At 51.4% G+C, this 23,366-nt stretch overlaps 1 protein-coding gene across 1 annotated transcript in view; it reads left to right on the top strand.

The window, feature by feature from the left end:
• The window catches only part of LOC139281548 (differentially expressed in FDCP 6-like), a 118,603-nt gene that overhangs the window by 71,893 nt on the left and 23,344 nt on the right, over positions 1-23,366 (top strand). The window contains exons 5-8 of the mRNA XM_070901713.1: positions 6,984-7,130; positions 9,381-9,489; positions 19,784-19,974; positions 21,565-21,672. Coding sequence (XP_070757814.1) covers positions 6,984-7,130; positions 9,381-9,489; positions 19,784-19,974; positions 21,565-21,672 — 555 coding nt within the window. The remainder of the gene's footprint in view (positions 1-6,983; positions 7,131-9,380; positions 9,490-19,783; positions 19,975-21,564; positions 21,673-23,366) is intronic.

The raw sequence follows: 23,366 nt of genomic DNA on the forward strand, positions 1-23,366 counted from the left end.
CCCACCTTAAACCTCCCCCCTCCCCCACCTTAAACCCCCCCCCCCCCCTCCCACGGTAAAACTCCCCCCTCCCCCCACAGTAAACATTCACCCCTCCCCAGAACAGATGCCAGAATCTATATGGTTTGAGTTAAGAAACAATAGAGGTGCCATTACACTACTCGGTATATTCTATAAGCCACCGACTAGTGGGAAAAATATGGGGGAGCAAATTTGTAGAGAAATTAGAGAGATGCAAGAATTATAGAGAAGTGATAATGGGGGACTGCAATTTTCCTAATATAGACCGGGATAGTAACGGTGTAAAGGGTAGAGAGGGGAAAGAGTTTTTGAAATGTGTTCAGGAGAACTTTCTTGATCAGTATGTTTCCTTCCCAGCGAGGGAGGAGGCATTGCTGGATCTGGTTCTGGGGAATGAGGTGGGTCAGGTGGAGCTAGTGTCAATAGGGGAACATTTAGGGAACAGTGATCATAGTATCATAACGTTTAAATTAGCTACGGAAAAGGATAGGGAGCAATCTAGAGTTAAAATAATTAGAGGAAGGGAAATTTCAGTGGGATGAGAATGAATCTGACCCGGGTAAATTGGAATCAAAGATTGGCAGTAAAACTGTAATGGAACAATGGGTTGCCTTTAAAGAGGAAATAGTTTGGGTACAGTCGAGGTACATTCCCACTAGGGGGGAAAGCCAGGGCAACTAAAGTCAGAGCTCCCTGGATGATGAACGAAATAGAGAGTAAGGATGAAGCAGAAAAAGAGTTTGTATGACACATATCAGGTTGAGAATACACGTGAAAATCAGGCTGAATATAGAAAGGTCAGAGGTGAAGTGAAAAAGAGCATAAGAGGGGCAAAGAGAGAGTATGATAATAGATTGGCAGCTAATGTAAAAGGTAATGCAAATGTCTTCTATAGGCATATAAATAGTAAGCGGAGGAGTGGGGCCGATTAGGTACCAAAAAGGAGACCTACGCATGGAGGCAGAGGGTATGGCTGAGTATAAATGAATACTTTGCATCTGTCTTCACCAAGGAAGAAGATGCTGCCACAGACACAGTAAAGAAAGAGGAGGTAGTGGAGATACTGGATGGGATAAAAATTGATAAAGAGGCGGTACTAGAAAGGCTGGCTGCATTTAAAGTAGATAAGTCACCAGGACCGGATGGGATGCATCCTCGGATGCTAAGAGAAGTTAAGGAGGAAATTGCAGAGGTACTGGCCATAATCTTCCAATCCTCCATAGATACGGGGCTGGTACCAGAGGACTGGAGAATTGCAAATGTTACAGCCTTGTTCAAAAAAGAGTGTGAGGATAAACCCAGAAACTACGGGCCGGTCAGTTTAACCTCGGGAGCGGGGAAGCTTTTAGAAATGATAATCAGGGACAAAATTAACAGTCACTTGGACAAGTGTGATTAATTAAGGAAAGCCAACACGGATCGTGCTTAACCAACTTGATGGAGTTTTTTGATGAGGTAACAGAGAGGGTTGATGAGGGCAATGCGGTTGAGGTGCTGTACATGGATTTCCAAAAGACATTCGACGAAGTGCCACATAATAGGCTTGCCAGCAAAGTTGAAGCCCATGGAATAAAAGGGACAGTGACAGCATGGATATGGAATTGGCTCAGTGACAGGAAACAGAGAGTAGTGGTGAACGTTGTTTGTCGGACTGGAGGAAGGTATACAGTGGTGTTACCCAGGGGGCAGTACTGGGACCACTGCTTTACTTGATTTATATAAATGACTTGGAATTGGGTGTACACGGCACAATTTCAAAATTTGCAGATGACACAAAACTTGGAAATATAGTGAACAGTGCAGAGGATAGTGATAGACTTCAAGAGGACATGGACAGGCTGGTGGAATGGGCAGACACGTGGCAGATGAAATTTAATGCAGAAAAGTGCAAAGTGATACATTTTGGTAGAAAGAAAGAGAAAGAAAATATAAACTAAAGGATACAATCATAAAGGAGGTACTTGACCTAGGGGTATATGTGAGCACATCGTTGAAGGTGGCAGGCATGTTAAAAAAGCTTATGGGACCCTAGGCTTCATAAATAGAGGCATAGTGTACAAAAGTGTGGAAATAATGATGAACCTTTATAAAACACTGGTTCGGCCCCAGCTGCAGTATTGTGGCCAATGCTGGGCCCCGCACTTTAGGAAGGATATGAAGGCCTTGGAGAGGATGCAGAAAAGATTTACAAGAATAATTACAGGCATGACGGACTTCAGTTATGTTGATAGACTGGAGAAGCTGAGGTTATTCTCTTTTGAGCAGATATGATTGAGAGGTGATTTGATAAGGGTGTTCAAAATCATGAGGGGTCTGGACAGAATAGAGAGAAACTGTTCCCATTGGTGGAAGGGTTGAGAACCAGAGGACACAGATTTAAAGTGATTGGTAAAGAACCAAAGGCTCCACACCCCCTCCCATCCCTCCCCCGCTCCTCCCTTCCCCGCTCACTCCCCCTCCTCATCCCGCTCCCTCCCCCACTCCCTCCCACCCTTCGCTCCCTCCCTGCTCCCTCCCATCCTTCACTCCCTCCCCTCTCCCACTCCCTCCCACCCTTCGCTCCCTCCCCTCCCCCACTCTCTCCCACCCTTCGCTCCCTCCCACCCTTCGCTCCCTCCCGGCTCCCTCCCATTCTTCACTCCCTCCCCTCCCCGCTCCCTCCCATCCTTCGCTCCCTCCCCTCTCCCACTCCCTCCCACCCTTCGCTCCCTCCCCTCCCCCACTCTCTCCCACCCTTCGCTCCCTCCCCGCTCCCTCCCATCCTTCGATCCCTCCCCCACTCTCTCCCACCCTTCGCTCCCTCCACCCTTCGCTCCCTCCCTGCTCCCTCCCATCCTTCACTCCCTCCCCTCCCCGCTCCCCCCCTCCCATCCTTCGCTCCCTCCCCTCCCCCACTCTCTCCCACCCTTCGCTCCCTCCCCGCTCCCTCCACCCTTCGCTCCCTCCCCGCTCCCTCCCATCCTTCACTCCCTCCCCTCCCCGCTCCCTCCCTCCCATCCTTCACTCCCTCCCCTCCCCGCTCCCTCCCTCCCATCCTTCGCTCCCTCCCCTCCCCCACTCTCTCCCACCCTTCGCTCCCTCCACCCTTCGCTCCCTCCCCGCTCCCTCCCATCCTTCGCTCCCTTCCCTCCCCACTCCCTCCCATCCTTCGCTCCCTCCCCTCCCCGCTCCCTCCCATCCTTCGCTCCCTCCTCTCCCTCCCCTCCCCCACTCCCTCCACTGCCCAGCGCCCCCCACATCACCTGCCTGTAAATATCGGGTCCCAGTTTTTCAGATTGCGATCTGCATGTGGTTTATGTGAGTCACGTGTACTACAGAGTCCAGATGTGTTCATCAGAAATAATTACTAAGCAGCCAGAACAGCAATTTCTTCCAGCGGAAGTGGAATAAAAATAGTTGCGATGTTGTCAGTCTCTGGTTTTGAGTGCTGGCTTCCTCACACATTTCCCTCACTCAGCTTCACCGCGAGAGATTACAGCTCCATCTGTCAAACTCCACACAGCAGCATTTCAGTCACACACATGTCTCTGATTGTTAACACATTAGTTTTCTCACCTCCACAGCAAACCATTCGGATTGAGTTTCCTACAACCGCGACTGCACTTTAAAAGTATTTCACTGGCTGTAACTTTATTTGGGGCGTCCTGAGGCCATGAAAGACGCTCTAGGAATGCGAGTTCTTGTTCTCCCCACGGGTCTGTTTCCCCAGGTGTCTCTGGTTCCTCCTGTCCACCTTCAGCTTCCACTGTCCGATCACAGATCCCCAACCACTCTCGCTGGTAACCAGCTCCTGCCCCAATCCCGCCAGCCTCTCCCTCTCTCCGTGCTCCCAGCAGATCCTGGGACCGGCTTGGCTTTGCAGAGGAGAGGTTTATATCATTTCAGGAAACGGGGAGCTGTGGGGAGGTGTTCTGTTTGTCTGCTGGGCAGTCTCTGAGCTGGTGAGCAGGGCAGTATCTCGCTTGGTGAATTGACCCAGTGGCGAAGAGTAAGGTGAACGCCTGTGTTGGATTCATGTCTTTTCTGGGAGATTAAAAAAATATATTAATTCACAGGATGTGGGCATCACTGGCAAGGCCAGCATTTATTGCCCATCCCTAATTGCCCTTGAGAAGGTGGTGGTGAGCCGCCTTCTTGAACTTTTTTTAAAAACATTTTTTAATTTTAATTTTTTTATTTTAATTAATTTATTTTTTCCGCCTTCTTGAACTGCTGCAGTCCGTGTGGTGAAGGTGCTGTTCGGGAGGGAGTTCCAGGATTTTGACCCAATGACGATATACTTCCAAGTCAGGGGAACATGGAGGTGGTGGTGTTCCCATGCGCCTGCTGCCCTTGTCCTTCTAGGTGGTAGAGGTCGCGGGTTTGGGAGGTGCTGCCGAAGAAGCCTTGGCGAGTTGCTGCAGTGCATCTTGTAGATGGTACACACTGCAGCCAGGGGGCGCCGGTGGTGGAGGGAGTGAATGTTTAAGGTGGTGGATGGGACGCCAATCAAGCGGCTGCTTTGTCCTGGATGGTGTCGAGCTTCTTGAGTGTTGTGGGAGCTGCACTCATCCAGGCAAGTGGAGAGTATTCCATCACACTCCTGACTTGTGTCTTGTAGATGATGGAAAGGCTTTGGGGAGTCAGGAGGTGAGACACTTGCCGCAGAATACCTAGCCTCTGACCTGCTCTTGTTGCCACTGTATTTATGTGGCTGGTCCAGTTAACTTTCTGGTAAATGGTGACCTCCCAAGAATTTGTTGGTGGGGGATTCGGCGATGGTAATGGCGTTGAATGTCAAGATGGTTAGACTCTCGCTGGTTGGAGATGGTCATTGCCTGGCACTTGTGTGGCGCGAATGTTACTTGCCACTTATCAGCCCAAGCCTGAATGTTGTCCAGGTCTTGCTGCATGTGGACATGGACTGTTCCATTATCTGAGGAGTTGTGAATGACACTAAACACTGAGCAATCATCAGCGAACATCCCCACTTCTGACCTTATGATGGAGGGAAGGTCATTGATGAAGCAGCTGAAGATGGTTGGGCCTAGGACACTGTCCTGAGGAACTCCTGCAGCGATGTCCTGGAGCTGGGATGATTGACCTCCAACCACCACAACCATCTTCCTTTGTGCTGAGTATGACTCCAGCCAGTGGAGAGTTTTCCACGATTCCCATTGACTTCCATTTTACTAGAGCTATTAATGCCACACCCAGTCAAATGCTGCCTTGATGTTGAGGGCAGTCACTCCCACCTCATGTCTGGAATTCAGCTCTTTTGTCCATGTTTGGACCAAGGCTGTAATGAGATCTGGAGCCCTGTGGTCCTGCTGGACCCCAAACTGAGCATCGGTGAGCAGATTATTGGTGAGTAAGTGCTGCTTGATAGCACTGTCAATGACACCTTCCATCACTTTGCTGATGATTGAGAGTAGACTGACGGGGCGGTAATTGGCCGGATTAGATTTTTCTTGCTTTTTGTGGACAGGACATACCTGGGCAGTTTTCTACTTTGTCGGATAGATGCCAGTGTTGTACATGTACTGGCTAGAGGCACAGCTTGTTCTGGAGCACAAGTCTTCAGCACAACAGCCGGGATGTTGTTGGGGCCCATAGCCTTTGCTGTATCCAGTGCGCTCAGCCGTTTCTTGATATCACGTGGAGTGAATCGAATTGGCTGAAGACTGGCTTCTGTGATGGTGGGGACCTCAGGAAGGGCGGATATGGATCATCCACTCGGCACTTCTGGCTGAAGATGGTTGTAAACACTTCAGCCTTGCCCTTTTGCACGCATGTGCTGGACTCTGCCATCATTGAGGATTGGGATATTCATGGAGCCTCCTCCTCCCGTTAATTGTTTAATGGTGCACCACCATTCCTGACTGGATGTGGCAGGACTGCAGAACTTTGATCTGATCCATTGATTGTGGGATCGCTTAGCTCTGTCTATAGCATGCTGCTTCCATTGTTTAGTATACCTGTAGTCCTGTGTTGCAGCTTCCCCAGTGTTAGGTGTGGCTCCTGGCAAGCTCTTCTGCAGTTCTCATTGAACCAGGGTTGCTTTTCAGCCTTTACACTTGTGACCTTGATCGGCAGCTTGCCATCTGACTGTGGGTACCATGGTGTTGGGGCCGAGACCGTTCTCTGACTGTTGGCAAGTAACCAGTGCTGAGAGTCGCACTTTGAATAGCATGGAATGCAGAGCATGTGCTCACCTGTGTTCTGATCTTACCCGCTTTGATCAGGTCACACTCCCCCGGATAACCATCTGGCCTCAGGTCTCAGGTCTCATGCTCTTGACTCTGTCGCGATTCCCACGGCCCAGGCTCCGTGGATCTTGCCCCTGCCCCAGTGGCAGGGTGTCCACAGTGGGTGGAGATGCAGTGTTGGGCAGCCAGTGGGGGACGAGTGGCGGTGGGAGGATAAAGAGGCCGCTCTCCTCGAGACCAGCAGTGTGAGGGAGCTGGGCTCCGGGAATCTACTGAGTCCCACTCCCATCGTCCATAACACAACGTCCACCTGCTCTGTGCACCGGGACTGGTGTGGGAACAACCAGGTGACCCAGTGACCCAGCCCCCCAGTGACCCAGCCCCCCAGTGACCCAGCCCCCCAGTGACCCAGCCCCCAGTGACCCAGTGACCCAGTGACCCAGCCCCCAGTGACCCAGCCCCCAGTGACTCAGTGACCCAGCCCCCAGTGACTCAGTGACCCAGCCCCCAGTGACCCAATGACCCAGCCCCAGGTGACCCAGCCCCAGGTGACCCAGCCCCAGTGGCCCAGCGACCCAACCCCAGGTGACCTCACCCTGCCTTCTTCTATGGGATCACTCCCAGGTTCCTGCCCATGGCAATAGATTGGGGTGGGCCCCGATCAATACTCATGATGTGGGGGCTTTGAGAGAGAGTTGTGACTCACTATTGGTTTCGACATGCCCTTTAATTGCTTTACCTCACCTCCTCCTTTCTCTCGGCCTCTACTTGCAGGGCTACATGTGGAAGAAAGGGAATGTTCGGCGGAACTGGAATGAGCGCTGGTTCGTGCTGAAGGCGTCTCATGTCCTGTATTATGTCAACGAGGATCTCAAGGAGAAGAAAGGGGAAATTCATCTCGATCAGGACAGCACAGTCGAGGTAAACACCAGCAGGGGTACACTGTCCCATCGAACACTGGGGTACAGTACTGGTGGGTATGCTGTCCCATTGAACACTGGGGTACAGTACTGGTGGGTACAGGTCTGTCACTGTATAACACTGGGGTACAGCACTGGTGGGTACAGGTCTGTCACTATAACACTGGGGCACAGTACTGGTGGGTATAGGTCTGTCACTGTGTAACACTGGGGTACAGTACTGGTGGGTACAGTTCTGTCACTATAACACTGGGGTACAGTACTGGTGGGTACAGGTCTGTCACTGTATAACATTGAGGTACAGTACTGGTGGGTACAGGGTATGTCACTGTATAACACTGGGGTACAGTACTGGTGGGTACAGGTCTGTCACTGTATAACACTGGGGTACAGCACTGGTGGGTACAGGTCTGTCACTGTATAACACTGGGGTACAGTATTGGTGGGTACAGGTCTGTCAGTGTATACCACTGGGGTACAGTACTGGTGGGTACAGGTCTGTCACTGTATAACACTGGGGTACAGTACTGGTGGGTACAGGTCTGTCACTATAACACTGGGGTACAGCACTGGTGGGTATAGGTCTGTCACTGTATAACACTGGGGTACAGTACTGGTGGGTACAGAGTATGTCACTGTATGACACTCTGGTACAGTACTGGTGGGTATAGGTCTGTCACTATAACACTGGGGTACAGTACTGGTGGGTACGCTGTCCCATTGAACACTGGGGTACAGTACTGGTGGGTACAGGTCTGTCACTGTATAACACTGGGGTACGGCACTGGTGGGTACAGGTCTGTCACTATAACACTGGGGCACAGTACTGGTGGGTATAGGTCTGTCACTGTGTAACACTGGGGTACAGTACTGGTGGGTACAGTTCTGTCACTATAACACTGGGGTACAGTACTGGTGGGTACAGGTCTGTCACTGTATAACATTGAGGTACAGTACTGGTGGGTACAGGGTATGTCACTGTATAACACTGGGGTACAGTACTGGTGGGTACAGGTCTGTCACTGTATAACACTGGGGTACAGCACTGGTGGGTACAGGTCTGTCACTGTATAACACTGGGGTACAGTATTGGTGGGTACAGGTCTGTCAGTGTATACCACTGGGGTACAGTATTGGTGGGTACAGGTCTGTCACTGTATGACACTGGGGTACAGTACTGGTGGGTACAGGTCTGTCACTGTATAACACTGGGGTACAGTACTGGTGGGTACAGGTCTGTCACTATAACACTGGGGTACAGCACTGGTGGGTACAGAGTATGTCACTGTATGACACTCTGGTACAGTACTGGTGGGTATAGGTCTGTCAATGTATAAAACTGGGGTACAGTACTGGTGGGTACAGGTCTGTCACTGTATAACACGGGCACATTACAGGTGGGTACCGGTCAGTCACTATGACACTGGGGTACAGTACTGGTGGGTACAGGTCTGTCACTGTATAACACTGGGGTACAGTACTGGTGGGTACAGGGTATGTCACTGTATAACACTAGGGCACAGTACTGGTGGGTACAGGTCTGTCACTGTATAACACTGGGGTACAGTACTGGTGGGTACAGGTCTGTCACTGTATAACACTGGGGTGCAATATTGGTGGATACAGGTCTGTCAGTGTATACCACTGGGGTACAGTATTGGTGGGTACAGGTCTGTCACTGTATGACACTGGGGTACAGTACTGGTGGGTACAGGTCTGTCACTGTATAACACTGGGGTACAGTACTGGTGGGTACAGGTCTGTCAATGTATAAAACTGGGGTACAGTACTGGTGGGTACAGGTCTGTCACTGTATACCACTGGGGTACAGTACTGGTGGGTACAGGGTATGTCACTGTATGACACTGGGGTACAGTATGGGTGGGTACAGGTCTGTCAGTGTATAACACTGGGGTACAGTATTGGTGGGTACAGGTCTGTCACTGTATAACACGGGTACAGTACTGGTGGGTGCGGGTCTGTCACTGTATAACACGGGTACAGTACTGGTGGGTACAGGTCTGTCACTGTATACCACTGGTGTACAGTATTGGTGGGTACAGGTCTGTCACTGTATACCACTGCGGTACAGTACTGGTAGGTACAGGTCTGTCACTGCATTACACGGGTACAGTAGTGGTGGGTGCAGGTCTGTCACTATGGAACCTTAGCTCTTTTCCCTTTTGCAGTTGACTTTGAGCGATGTTCCGCGTCTCAGCGTCAGTCCTTACACTGTGTTCCTCTCCTGTAGGCACTGCTCGATAAGGAGGGGAGGCGATGTTTGTTCTGCATTAAAACTGCAAACCGAACGTATGAGCTGAGTGCGTCTGACACCAAACGGCGCCAGGAGTGGATGGATAGTAAGTGGCCGATCTCAGTGACTCTCCCTCCGAGGTCCTGCTGCCTATCCCGTACTAAGTGGCTCGCCTCCTGCCCTGCTTTGCACTGGGGTTGTGTTGTGCAGTTTCCGGAAATTTCTAAAATGAGGACGGATGCAAGATTCTTTTTTTTTTGCTCTGCTTTACTTCTGCGTCTCGTGGTGTCAGCTGGGAGTTGTTTTAGTGATTGATTGCTGGCAGACAGGTGGAGTGTAACATTGGGGCATCCTTGCCCCGTGTGCTCCCATACCCCACACACACAGACACAGCGAGTGTCCCCTCACTGCTGGGAGGACCCATTCGTTCAATCTTTGCTCCAATCCCCTCCCTGGCGTCTCGATCCTGCTCAGTGGCCCGTTTGGACTCGGATCATTTTGGGGTCAGACGCATGGGCCAATTTGAAGGAGGTTAAAGAATGCGCTTGAAATGATGGTCACTGCTGAGCATGTCAGGCGGCAGAGATTAGTGTCTGATCTTTAACTGTGCCCTTTCTCACGACCTCACCCAGCCACATCTGGCTCAACTTTGGGACTCTTAGCATCATCATAGGCAATCCCTCGGAATGCGCCCACTCTTAACATGAGTCCTTAGGTGACTGAACAATCCAATACGAGGACTACAGTCTCTGTCACAGGTGGGGACAGACAGTGGTTGAGGGAAAGGGTGGGTGGGGAGTCTGGTTTGTCGCACGCTCCTTCCGCTGCCTGCGCTTGATTTCTGCATGCTCTCGGCGACGAGACTTGAGATGCTCAGCTCCCTCCCGGATACACTTCCTCCACTTAGGGCGGTCTTTGGCTCTTCGCAACCTCTGTGCAGAACGCGGAGTCAATTTCCTTCAGCTCTGTTCCCTCAGCGACAGGGTCAGCACCAGCTGCCCACTGCGCCCTGCCCTCGCCAGCCTCCCAGAGAGATGCCCAGGTCATTGAGCACTGTGGCCTTTACCCTCTGCCCCACAAACCTCCAGCTGCAGGGGTGAGCTGAGGCTCCAGGGACACCAAGGGGCAGACTTCCTCCCTTAACGCATCGGGCCACTTAACGGCTGGGTGCTTTCTCCGTGACGGACATTCCCTCCAACTCTGCCTGTACACACCCGAGCACAGCACAGGGACATCTGTCCTGATTTTAAAATTCTCATGCATTTGTTTCATGGGTTATTTGTTTAAGAATTCATAGCAACATATTGCTATTAAGAACTAGTTTGTTTATTAGCAAAGGTTTAACAATCACACTACACATTACCAGTTCATCCACCAGGCTCACAACCACCTACCCCATCATGGATCCCCCGAACCCAACTGGCCGGGTTTTATTGAGTCTTGTGAACATCATGTGACTGGCTAAGCCACTCCCAACTCAACAGCTCTACAACTATTTTGCTGAAGCAATAAATCAAGTGCCCCCTTATTAAAGGGGCACTAAAACCGACACATTAAACAAATTAAACTTTGGACGTTAAACAAATCAAATTAAAATTTGGTTGCCGGGGGTGATGATGCACTCCAGTCCCACTGGCGCCCACCTCACGTGGAAGGCTGCGAGCGTACCGATGGACACCGTGTGCTCCATCTCCAGGGACACCCTGGCTCGAAGAGAGGCAGGCAGTCGGGCTGAACGACCCCCTCAACTGCCCGCTGCCTGCACCTTTCATCAGCTGTCCAAACCTGTGAGCATACTCACTGGTGCATACAGTGCAGTGTTCAAATCACTTCAGCAAGCCCGATTTTAATCGCTGCACCTTCAGCTGCCTGGGCCTAAGCTCTGGAACTCCCTCCCTAAACCTCTCTACCTCTCTTTCCTTCTTTAAGACTGATATGTCCTTACTATACAGTATAGATGCACATGAGGCCCATACTTGCGAGAAGGTCACTCTGTGACCAGTTACCTTTATTACCAAGACCTCAAGTGATGAAGGTGGGTGGAGCTTCCCCTTTTATACCTGAAAGTCCAGGTTAGGAGTGTCTCCCATGAGTTCGCCCCCTTGTGGTCAATGTTCACAAGGTGTACAACTTCAGTCAGCTTATACATGGGTTACAATGTTAGTTGAATACATAACATCACCTCCCCCCCCCAAAGTCTTATTGGGATCACAGGTTAAGTCTCTGGTAGTTTATGTTCCCTTGTAGAGCGCCTGAGTTGGGGCTCCGGTTGTTGGGCGCTGGCCTGAGTGTCTGCTGTTTGCGGTGCCTCAGGCCTGTCCGGACTGCCCTCAGTGACTGGGCTCTCCTCCAATTGGTTCCGTTGTTTGGTCACCTGTGGTGGACTAAACTCTGTCATGTTCTTCCTCTGCTTCTTCTATGGGGTGCTGAACCTCCTTTTAGTTTGATCCACATGTTTGCGGCAGATTTGTCCATAGGTAAGTTTAACTACCAAAACCCTATTCCCCTCTTTGGCAATCACAGTGCCTGCGAGCCATTTGGGCCCTGCAGGGTAGTTGAGGAAAAAACAGGGTCATTTACATCAATACATCACGCCCTTGCATTCCTGTCATGGTAGTCACATTGTGACTGACGCCTGCTCTCAACAATTTCTTTCATAGTAGGGTGTATAAGGGATAACCTGGTTTTGAGCATCCTTTTCATTAGCAGCTGCAGATGGAACCCCTGTGAGCAAGTGTGGTCTGGATCTATTGGCCAACAGGAGGCGTGATAAGCGGCTTTGTAGGGAACCCCCTTGGATTCTGAGCATCCCCTGTTTGATTATCTGCACTGCTCGTTCCGCCTGGCCGTTTGAGGCCGGCTTGAACGGTGCCGTTCTGACATGGTTGATTCCATTGCCTGCCATGAAGTTCTGGAATTCAGTGCTTGTGAAGCACAGGCCATTGACGCTTACCAAGACATCCGGTAGACCATGGGTGGCGAACATTGCCTGTAGACTTTCTACCGTGGCAGAGGATGTGCTTGAATTTAAAATGGCACACTTAATCCATTTAGAATAGGCGTCTACTACAACCAAAAACATTTTTCCCATGAAAGGACCTGCGTAGTCCACATGGATGCGTGACTATGGCTTGGCGGGCCAGGACCAGGAGCTAAGGGGGGCTTCCCTGGGTGTGTTGCCCAGCTGAGCACACGTGTTGCAACTGCGAACACAAAGTTCCAGGTCTGCATCTATCCCTGACCACCAAACGTGTGACCTGGCAATTGCCTTCATCATGACAATGCCCGGGTGCTCATTGTGAAATCTCTGATGAACACCTCTCTGCCCATCTGGGGCATGACTACTTGGTTTCCCCACAGTAGGCAATTGGCCTGAATCGAGAGTTCATCCTTGCGCCTATGAAATGGTTTAAATTCCTCAGGGCATGCTCCGTACGTGGCTGCCCAGTCCCCATTCAGGACACATTTCTGAACTAAAGACAGTAGCGGGTCTTTGTTTGTCCAGACTTTAATCTGACGGGCTGTCACAGGTGAGCCTTCGCTTTCGAAAGCTTCAACAGCCATGACCATCTCAGCAGCATGCTCGGTTGTCCCCTCGGTGGTGGCTAGTGGGAGCCTGCTGAGTGCATCGGCGCAGTTTTCAGTGCCCGGTCTGTGACGAATTGTGTAGTCATAGGTGGCTAAAGTGAGTGCCCACCTCTGTATGCGGGCCGATGCATTCGCATTTATGGCCTTGTTGTCAGCCAAAAGGGACATTAGGGGTTTGTGATCTGTCTCCAGCTCAAATTTCCTGCCAAACAGATACTGGTGCATTTTCTTTACATCATATATACATGCTAGCGCTTCCTTTTCTGCCATCCCGTAGCCCCTTTCTGCCTGGGACAGACTTCTGGAGGCATAAGCTACCGGCCGTAACTGACCATTGGCATTGACATGCTGCAACACACACCCGATCCCATAGGATGACGCATCGCACGTTAAAACAAGTTTCTTACATGGGTCATATAACGTCAACAGTTTGTTGGAGCATAACAAATTGCCTGCTCTATCAAAAGCCCTTTCCTGGCTGTCCCCCCAGACCCAATCGCGACCTTTGCGTAGGAGCACGTGTAGCAGCGTGCTCAATTTGGGAAGAAAGTTACCAAAATGGTTCAGGAGCCCCAGGAACGAACGCAGCTCCATCATGTTGCGGGGTCTGGGTGCTCTCTGGATTGCTTCCATCTTGGATGCAGTAGGGCTGATACTGTCTGCTGCTACCCTCATCCCCAGGAATTTTACCTCCTGGAGCGAAGAAGACGCACTTCGCCTTTTACAGTCGCAGCCCTACCCGGTCCAGTCTATGTAGCACCTCCTCCAGGTTGTGGAGGTGTTCTTCAGTATCGCGACCCATGATGAGGATGTCGTCTTGAAAAACCACCGTCCTTGGAATTGACTTGAGAGGCTTTCCATATTTCGCTGAAAGATCACGGCGGCCGAACGAATCCCGAACGGACATCTGTTATACTCAAACAACCCCTTGTGTGTCGTGATGGTGGTCAGCTTCTTCGACTCACTCACCAGCTCCTGGGTCATGTAAGCTGAGATCAGGTCCAATTTTGAAAAAAGTTTGCCACCGGATAGCATCGCAAAGAGGCCCTCCGCTCTCGGTAGCGGGTACTGGTCTTGGAGTGACACCCGATTGATGGTGGCCTTGTAATCGACACATATCCTGACCGACCCATCCGCCTTGAGCACCGGCACAATCGACTGAATTCGACTGGCGAGATGATGCCTTCCCTCAGCAGGCGGTCCAATTTTCGCATTCTATCTTTTCCCGCATCGCGTACGGCACCGCTCTGGCCTTGTGGTGTACTGGCCTGGCGTCCGGGTTTATGTGACTCACTACCTTGGCCCCATGAAAGTGCTGGTGCCGGGTTGAAATAATGAGTCAAATTTGTCCAGGACCTGTGAGAAAGATACTCGCTCCACAGAGGAAATTGCATTGACATCGCCTCATTTCCAGTTCATGACAGCAAGCCAACTCCTCCCCAGTAGTGCGGGACCGTCCCCCGGGACAATCCAGAGTGGCAACCTGTTCTCCGAATCTTTGTGGGTCATGACTACCGTGGCGCTGCCAAGCACCAGAATGATCTCCTTTGTATATGTCCATAGCTGTGCGTCAATCGGCAATAATTTTGGCCTCCTGGCCTTGGACACCCACAACCTTTCGAACTGTTTGATACTCATCAGGGATTGGCTGGCCCCCATGTCTAGCTCCATTAATACTGGGATGCCATTGAGGAGCACTTTCATCATTATTGGTGGCGTCCTGGTATATGAACTGTATATGTGCTCCACATGAACTCGCTGAACTTCAGCTTCCAGGGATTTCCCACAGCATTCAATTGGCCCCGTAGGGCTTACATCGGGCCCGTCCACCTCGTACATCAACATGGCTGCAGGCTGCCTGCACATACGCACCAAATGACCGCTGACGTTACAGTTTCTGCAGGTATATTGCTGATACCTGCAAGCTCTGGCTGGGTGTTTGCATCCACACCTCCAGCATGAGTTGGAGGCCCCGTTGTTGGAAACAAAAGGTCCATTACCAGTCAATCATCTCTGACTGTCTCTGTAACTATCCTTAAGCGCACCATTAACAGGTGTTGATGGCCCCATTACTGGCTGCATTGTCCATTGTGATGGCATGAATCGCCATTGTCTCTGTTGAATTCCCCCTTTGGGTTCGACATACATGCTGGGGCATGTCCGATTGCCCTTGTCTGCCTTGAGAACTGTGTGCCGCGTTAACAATGTTGACTCCCTGGTCATTTGCCGCATTTGAGCCAAGATTTTTATCATACATTATTCTGGTCTCTTCCTCCCCTGAGATAAATGTCTGGGCTATCAGAGCCGCCGCTTCCAAGGTCAAGTCTTTGGTCTCAATCAGTTTCCTGAAAACCCTAGCGTGCCCGATGACCTCAATAAAAGTCTCACAGCATCTCCGCTCTGCATGCATCTGGGAACTTACATAGGCTCGCCAGTCGCCGGAGATCCGCCACGAAGTCAGGAACGCTTTGCCCTTCTCGCCGCTGGTGCGAATAAAACCTGTGTCTCACCATGTGCATGCTGCTCGCCAGTTTAAGGTGTTCCCCGATCAACTTACTGAGCTCTTCGAACGTCTTGTCCGCCGGCATCTCTGGCGCTAGAAGGTCCTTCATCAGGGAATACGTTCTGGATCCACAAACCGTCAGGAGATGAGCCCTGCGTTTGTCGGCCGAATCCTGTCCCAACAATTCCTTAGTGACAAAACTTTGCTGTAGTTTCTCAATAAAGTCGTCCCAATCATCACCAACACAGTACCTCTCTTCTGTGCTGCTAGTGGCCATGCTCGCGTGGTTTAAATCCCAGTTTCTCATCGCCAATGATATGTCCTTACTATACAGTATAGATGAACACGAGGCCCATACTTGAGAGGCGGTCACTCTGTGACCACTTGCCTTTATTACCAAGACCTCAAGTGATGAAGGTGGGTGGAGCTTCCCCTTTTATACCTGAAAGTTTAGGTGAGGAGTGTCTCCCACAAGTTCATCCCCTTGTGGTCAATGTTCTCAAGATGTACAACTTAGGTCAGCTTATACATGGGTTACAATGATAGTTGAATACATGACAAAGACATTCCTTAAAACATACCTCTTTGACCAAGTTTATGTTCACCTGCCCTAATATTTCATCATGGGGCTCAGTGTGAACATTGTGTTTGATAATGCTCCTGTGACACGCCTATGTTAAAGGCACTACTTAAATGTAAGTTGTTGTTGATTGCCTTGTTGTCCCAGTTCCAACAAGTGTGGTGGGCTTTCCCTGCACAGCTCTCCCCCAGCACCCCCCACAGCAGTGCTGTTGGTGCCCCTTACTCCGGACCCCTGAGGCGTTGCTCCACCCCGCTCTCAGCAGCACAATGGTAGTGACGGAATGACGAGCCACCATTTTGTGTCTAGCCAGAGGTAGGCCGAGAGCTCAGCCTGCCACAGGCCAATGATCAGTTTTAATTCTCCCCCATCAACAGACTTCCCCCAAACACCAAACACTCTGGCGGGCAGGAAATCAAACATGACTTTCAACCAGCTGTGTGTGAGGGAAGTGTTTCTTTCAGTGTGTGGATGTGAGTGTGTGTCAGTATATCAGTGTGACTGTGTGATTGTCAGCATGTCTGTGTGTTTGTGTGTGGTAGTATGAATGTGGGTGTGTGTGTGTGAGGTAAGTGTGTGTGTGAGGTAAGTGTGTGTGTGAGGTAAGTGTGTGTGTGAGGTAAGTGTGTGTGTGAGGTAAGTGTGTGTGTGAGGTAAGTGTGTGTGTGAGGTAAGTGTGTGTGTGTGAGGTAAGTGTGTGTGTGTGAGGTAAGTGTGTGTGTGTGAGGTAAGTGTGTGTGTGTGAGGTAAGTGTGTGTGTGTGAGGTAAGTGTGTGTGTGTGAGGTAAGTGTGTGTGTGTGAGGTAAGTGTGTGTGTGTGAGGTAAGTGTGTGTGTGTGAGGTAAGTGTGTGTGTGTGAGGTTTGTGTGTGTGTGTGCGTGTGTGAGTGTGATTGTGATTGTGTGTGTGTGTGTGTGTCAGGCTGACCATCCTAGACTGGGTGATGTGCAATCTTGTTGTGCGAGGCCCCTTGGGGAACAGTGACCACAATATGGTAGAATTCTTTATTAAGGTGGAGAGTGACACAGTTAATTCAGAGACTATGGTCCTGAACTTGGTGAAAGGTAACTTCGATGGTATGAGACGTGAATTGGCTAGAATAGACTGGCGAATGATACTTAAAGGGTTGACGGTGGATAGGCAATGGCAAACATTTAAAGATCACATAGATGAACTTCAACAATTGTACATCCCTGTCTGGAGTAAAAATAAAATGGGGAAGGTGGCTCAACCGTGGCTAACAAGGGAATTAAGGATAGTGTTAAACCCAAGGAAGAGGCATATAAATTGGCTAGAAAAAGCAGCAAACCTGAGGACTGGGAGAATTTTGTAATACAGCAAAGGTGGACAAAGGGTTTAATTAGGAGGGGGAAAATAGAGTATGAGAGGAAGCTTGCTGGGAACATAAAAACTGACTGCAAAAGCTTCTATAGATATGTGAAGAGAAAAAGATTAGTGTAAACAAATGTAGGTCCCTTGCAGTCAGATTCAGGTGAATTTATAATGGGGAACAAAGAAATGGCAGACCAACTGAACAAATACTTTGGTTCTGTTTTCACGATGGAAGACACAAATAACCTTCCGGAAATACTAGAGGACCGAGGGTCTAGTGAGAAGGAGGAACTAAAGGAAATCCTTATTAGGCGGTAAATTGTGTTAGGGAAATTGATGGGATTGAAGGCCGATAAATCCCCGGGGCCTGATAATCTGCATCCCAGAGTACTTAAGGAAGTGGCCCTGGAAATAGTGGATGCATTGGTGATCATTTTCCAACAGTCTATCGACTCTGGATCAGTTCCTATGGACTGGAGGGTAGCTAATGTAACACCACTGTTTAAAAAGGAGGGAGAGAGAAAACGGGTAATTATAGACTGGTTAGCCTGACATCAGTAGTGGGGAAAATGTTGGAATCAATTATTAAAGATGAAATAGCAGCGCATTTGGAAAGCAGTGACAGGACTGGTCCAAGTCAGCATGGATTTATGAAAGGGAAATCATGCTTGACAAATCTTCTGGAATTTTTTGAGGATGTAACTAGTAGAGTGGACAAGGGAGAACCAGTGGATGTGGTGTATTTGGACTTTCAAAGGCTTTTGACAAGGTCCCACACAAGAGATTGGTGTGCAAAATTAAAGCACATGGTATTGGGGGTAATGTACTGACGTGGATAGAGAACTGGTTGGCAGACAGGAAGCAGAGAGTCGGGATAAACGGGTCCTTTTCAGAATGGCAGGCAGTGACTAGGACCCCAGCTCTTTACAATATACATTAATGATTTAGATGAAGGAATTGAGTGTAATATCTCCAAGTTTGCAGATGACACTAAACTGGGTGGCGGTGTGAGCTGTGAGGAGGATGCTGAAAGGCTGCAGGGTAACTTGGACAGGCTAGGTGAGTGGGCAAATGCATGGCAGAAGCAGTATAATGTGGATAAATGTGAGGTTATCCACTTTGGGGGAAAAAACAGGAAGGCAGAATATTATCTGAATGGTGGCAGATTAGGAAAGGGGGAGGTGCACCGAGAACTGGGTGTCATGGTACATCAGTCATTGAAAGTTGGCATGCAGGTACAGCAGGCGGTGAAGAAGGCAAATGGTATGTTGGCCTTCATAGCTAGGGGATTTGAGTATAGGAGCAGGGAGGTCTTACTACAGTTGTACAGGGCCATGGTGAGGCCTCACCTGGAATATTGTGTTCAGTTTTGGTCTCCTAATCTGAGGAAGGATGTTCTTGCTATTGAGGGAGTGCAGCGAAGGTTTACCAGACTGATTCCCGGGATGGCGGGACTGTCATATGAGGAGAGACTGGATCAACTGGGCCTTTATACACTGGAGTTTAGAAGGATGAGAGGGGATCTCATAGAAACATATAAGATTCTGATGGGACTGGACAGGTTTGATGTGGGAAGAATGTTCCCAATGATGGGGAAGTCCAGAACCAGGGGACACAGTCTTAGGATAAGGGGTAAGCCATTTAGGACTGAGATGAGGAGAAACTTCTTCACTCAGAGAGTTGTTAACCTGTGGAATTCCCTACCGCAGAGAGTTGTTGATGCCAGTTGATTGGATATATTCAAGAGGGAGTTAGATATGGCCCTTACGGCTAAAGGGATCAAGGGGTATGGAGAGAAAGCTGGATAGGGGTACTGAGGGAATGATCAGCCATGATCTTATTGAATGGTGGTGCAGGCTCAAAGGGCCTACTCCTGCACCTATTTTCTATGTTTCTATGTGAGTGCATGTGTGTCTGACTATGAGAATGTGAGTGTGTGTGTGTCTGACTATGTGAGTGTGTGTGTGTGTGTGTGTGATTGCTACCACAATATTACCACTCTTGTCCCTCTAGGTGGTAGAGGTCGCAGGTTTGGGAGGTGCTGCTGAAGAAGCCTTGGCGAGTTACTACAGTGAATCTTGTAGATGGTGCACACTGCAGCCACGGTGCGCCGGTGGTGGAGGGAATGAATGCTGAGTCCATTGCCAGGGACGCCAATCAAAGGAAGTGCAACGATGGGTGCTACCGGTCAGAGGGAGGGCGGTTTGTAGAATCGGGGCTAACGTGTTACCCTGACTCCCTCCGGGAGCACGGGAACGATGAATGTACCCGGTCCTGTTCCAACATTCACACACAGGAAGCCGCTCGGGAACAGGAACGTGGCCAACGATTTATCGTTTGCGTCTTGAGCCGCGATTGTTGAATTGTCCCAAAATCTTTGTGTTGTTCTGTGTGCAGGCATCGCCACAGCCATTTGGCTTCAGACAGAGAACAAGAGCTCGGTGCAAAAGGAGCAGAGACAGCGACGCCGAGAGCAGAGGCAGCAGGCGGTACACAGGAGGCTGGAGAAGCGAGTGGAGGAGGAACGGCTGCTGGAGCTGCAGCAGGAGAAGGAGCAGCAGCTGTGGGAGCTGGAGCAGCTCAGGCAGGTCCGTGAGTCTCATTGTCCCTATCCCTGCCCCCCACCGAGGGCCGGCACAGTGCGGGGACCCCCAGCTCACGGTGTCCCGGTGCTCACGGTGTCGCATGTGAGCCTGAGCACCAAGGCCAAGCCAACCGTATCTTTCTCCAGGTACAGGGGGGCAAACGGTGGGCGGTGTGTGAGCCCCCAGACCAGGGGGAGAAAGCCCCCGGTCCACGGAGAGGGGACTTTGGGTGGGGGGGTGGGGGGAGCCCAGAAGGCTAGGCTGGTCAGGGAGCCCTGGAGCTGAAACCAGGCCCCTTCCCCGTGCAAATCCCAGGCTTAATGCTGGCCTGGGGCCCACTTACCACACTGAACGGAGCCTGCCCGCGAGAGTGCGCGAATGTCAGTGTGAGTGTATGTCATCGAAGCGCGCTTGCCACCTCTCCCGCCCTCCCTCCCCTCTCCCGCCCTCTCAACCCTCCCCAGCCGCTCTCTCCCCTCCCCCAAGCTCTCTCTCCCCTCCTTCCCCCTCTCTTCCCCGCGCTTTCTCTCCCCTTGTCCGACCTCTCTCCTCCACGCTCTCCCTCCTCTCCCCCGTGTTCTCTCTCCCAACCCGTCTCCCCTCCCGCGACCCTCTCTCCCCTCCCCCCGCGACCCTCTCTCCCCTCCCCCCGCGACCCTCTCTCCCCTCCCCCCGCGCGCTCTCTCCCCTCCCCCCGCGCGCTCTCTCCCCTCCCCCCGCGCTCTCTCTCCCCTCCCCCAGCGCCCTCTCTCCCCTGCGCTCTCTCTCCCCTTCCCCCCGCCCCCCCCTCTCTCTCAACTTCCCCCGCCCTCTCTCTCTCAACTTCCCCCGTCCTCTCTCTTTCTCTCTCTCCCTTCCCCCCGCCCTCTCTCTCCCTTCCCCCCCCTCTCTCTTCCCTCCCCGCCCTCTCGCGCTCTCTCTCCCTTCCCCCGCCCTCTCGCTCTCTCTCCCTTCCCCCGTCTTCTTGCTCCCTCTCCCTTCCCCCGCCCTCTCGCTCTTTCTCCCTTCCCCCGCCCTCTCGTTCTCTCTCTCCCTCCTCCCGCCCGCTCTCTCTCCTTCCACCCGCGCTCTCCCCCCCCCGCCCCCAGACTCACTGTGTGCTGACACTCTCTCACTTGGTGACAATTACATGCCGCACGACCAGTGCTCAGTCATGGTGCCCATGGCCCTGAGAAGCACCAGGACTGGTTTACGCCCCAATTAGGGCCTGGATCAATTTCAGGCCAATAGTGCCACCAAGATGTTCGGGCATTAGAGGCCTCACCGCAGGGCCCAGCCCGACGCACTTTCCAAGCAAGGTCAGTGAGGAGCAGTCAGGCGAAGCCACGCTAGCTCAATGTTTGTTTTTCTGCCACCCCAAGGGAACTGAGGCTAGTTGTAGGCCTCCCTCTCCCCGGCTGAGATCAATGAACCCAGGCCTGGCACCATCGGGCCTGTATGGGCTGACACTCCACAATGGGAGGCATCACAATTGTCTCCTCCCTTCATATCACCACGGTTATCGGACCCACTGCAGCTCGTCAGCCCAATGATGCATGGGCTGTCTGCAGGCTCGGTTCCTCAGCATCGCAAACACTTTGTTTGGCCTCCTAGGCACAGCAAGAAGCCCAGGCCCTATGGCACACCAAGGATTTCCAGCGGATGAAGCAGCACGAGGAGCTGCAGCAGGCACTACAGAGGCAGCTACACGAGGCCCAGATGGTAAGAATGACAGGAGGTCTGGGGTCTGGATCTAGGGTCTGGGTCTGGATCTTTGGTCTGGGGTTGGGCCTGGGTCTGGGTCTGGGTCTGGACCTGGGTCCTGGACTCTGGGCCTGGGCAGTGAGGCCTGGAGCTCGGGTTGACCACCACAGAACAAATGAGCTTCAAGCGACCTCAATGCAGTGCCCCCTCGGCACGTGCCTCCAGCAAAAGGCCGCGCCTAGTCGGCAGTCACAGGACAGTTGGTGTCAGAACTTGGGGCAGTTGCGGAGCACTCTGTATCTAACCCCGTGCTGTACCTGCCCTGGGAGTGTTTGATGGGACAGTGTAGAGGGAGCTTTACTCTGTATCTAACCCCGTGCTGTACCTGCCCTGGGAGTGTTTGATGGGATAGTGTAGAGGGAGCTTTACTCTGTATCTAACCCCGTGCTGTACATGCCCAGGGAGTGTTTGATGGGACAGTGTAGGGTGTGCTTTACTCTACCTAACCCATGCTGTACCTGCCCTGGGAGTGTTTGATGGGGATAATGTAGAGGGAACTTGACTCTATCCAACCTGTGCTGTACCTGCCCTGAGAGTGTTTGATGGGGCAGTGTAGAGGGAGCTTTACTCTGTATCTAACCCCTTGTACCTGACCTGGGAGTGTTTGATGGGGCAGTGTAGAGGGAGCTTTACTCTGTATCTAACCCGTGCTGTACCTGCCCTGGGAGTGTTTGATGGGGCAGTGTAGAGGAAGCTTTACTCTGTATCTAACCCCGTGCTGTACATGCCCTGGGAGTGTTTGATGGGACAGTGTAGAGGGAGCTTTACTCTGCATCTAACCCGCGCTGTACCTGCCCCGGGAGTGTTTGATGGGACAGTGTAGAGGGAGCTTTACTCTGTATCCAACCCGTGCTGTACCTGCCCTGGGAGTGTTTGATGGGACAGTGTAGAGGGAGCTTTACTCTGTATCTAACCTGTGCTGTATCCCACCTGGGAGTGTTTGATGGGGCAGTGTATAGGGAGCTTTACTCTGTATCTAACCCGTGCTGTCCCTGCCCTGGGAGTGTTTGATGGGGCAGTGTAGAGGGAGCTTTACTCTGTATCTAACCCCCTGATACTGGATGCACACCCCAGCACTGACATACCTCACCGCAGTAAGGATAATTGTATTTACCCATGGAGGTTAGGAAGCTGATGGCTCCACCAACGTTAGACCAGAGAACAGTGAGAGGAATGAAATATTGCAGAACAGTAAAGGCTACAATCTGAATGGGGAAAGGGATAAATGGACAGGCCAGTTGATGGATTTAGAAAGTTTTCTTCTCAGTGGCCTGCAATGACAGAGAGAGCCAGCACTGACAGGATGGGCCGAATGGCCTTGCTCCGAGCTGGAATCGGTGGGAGGTGGTGTCTCTGGGGGGGCAGGGTGAAGCTCAGTCTAATCTCTTTCTCTCTTTCACCGGAGACGGAAGAGCCACGCAGAGGAGCCGATTCTGGCCATCGCCAGCATCCAGGGGAAAGGGCAGAGGGACATTGAAACACAATGGGCTACTCTTCTCACCTTTCAATACTTTAGTTTATGACATAGAAACATTGGAGGCGGGGAAACAATGGCTGTTGGACAGGGTGAGGCTAGCAAGCATGTGATCAAACCTCCACCCAGAGTTGGTAACCCTGGCCCAGAAGGAACTGGGAAAGAAATCTGATTTGCA

Source organism: Pristiophorus japonicus, chromosome 15 (genome assembly GCF_044704955.1).
Source record: "Pristiophorus japonicus isolate sPriJap1 chromosome 15, sPriJap1.hap1, whole genome shotgun sequence".
NCBI lineage: Eukaryota > Metazoa > Chordata > Chondrichthyes > Pristiophoridae > Pristiophorus > Pristiophorus japonicus.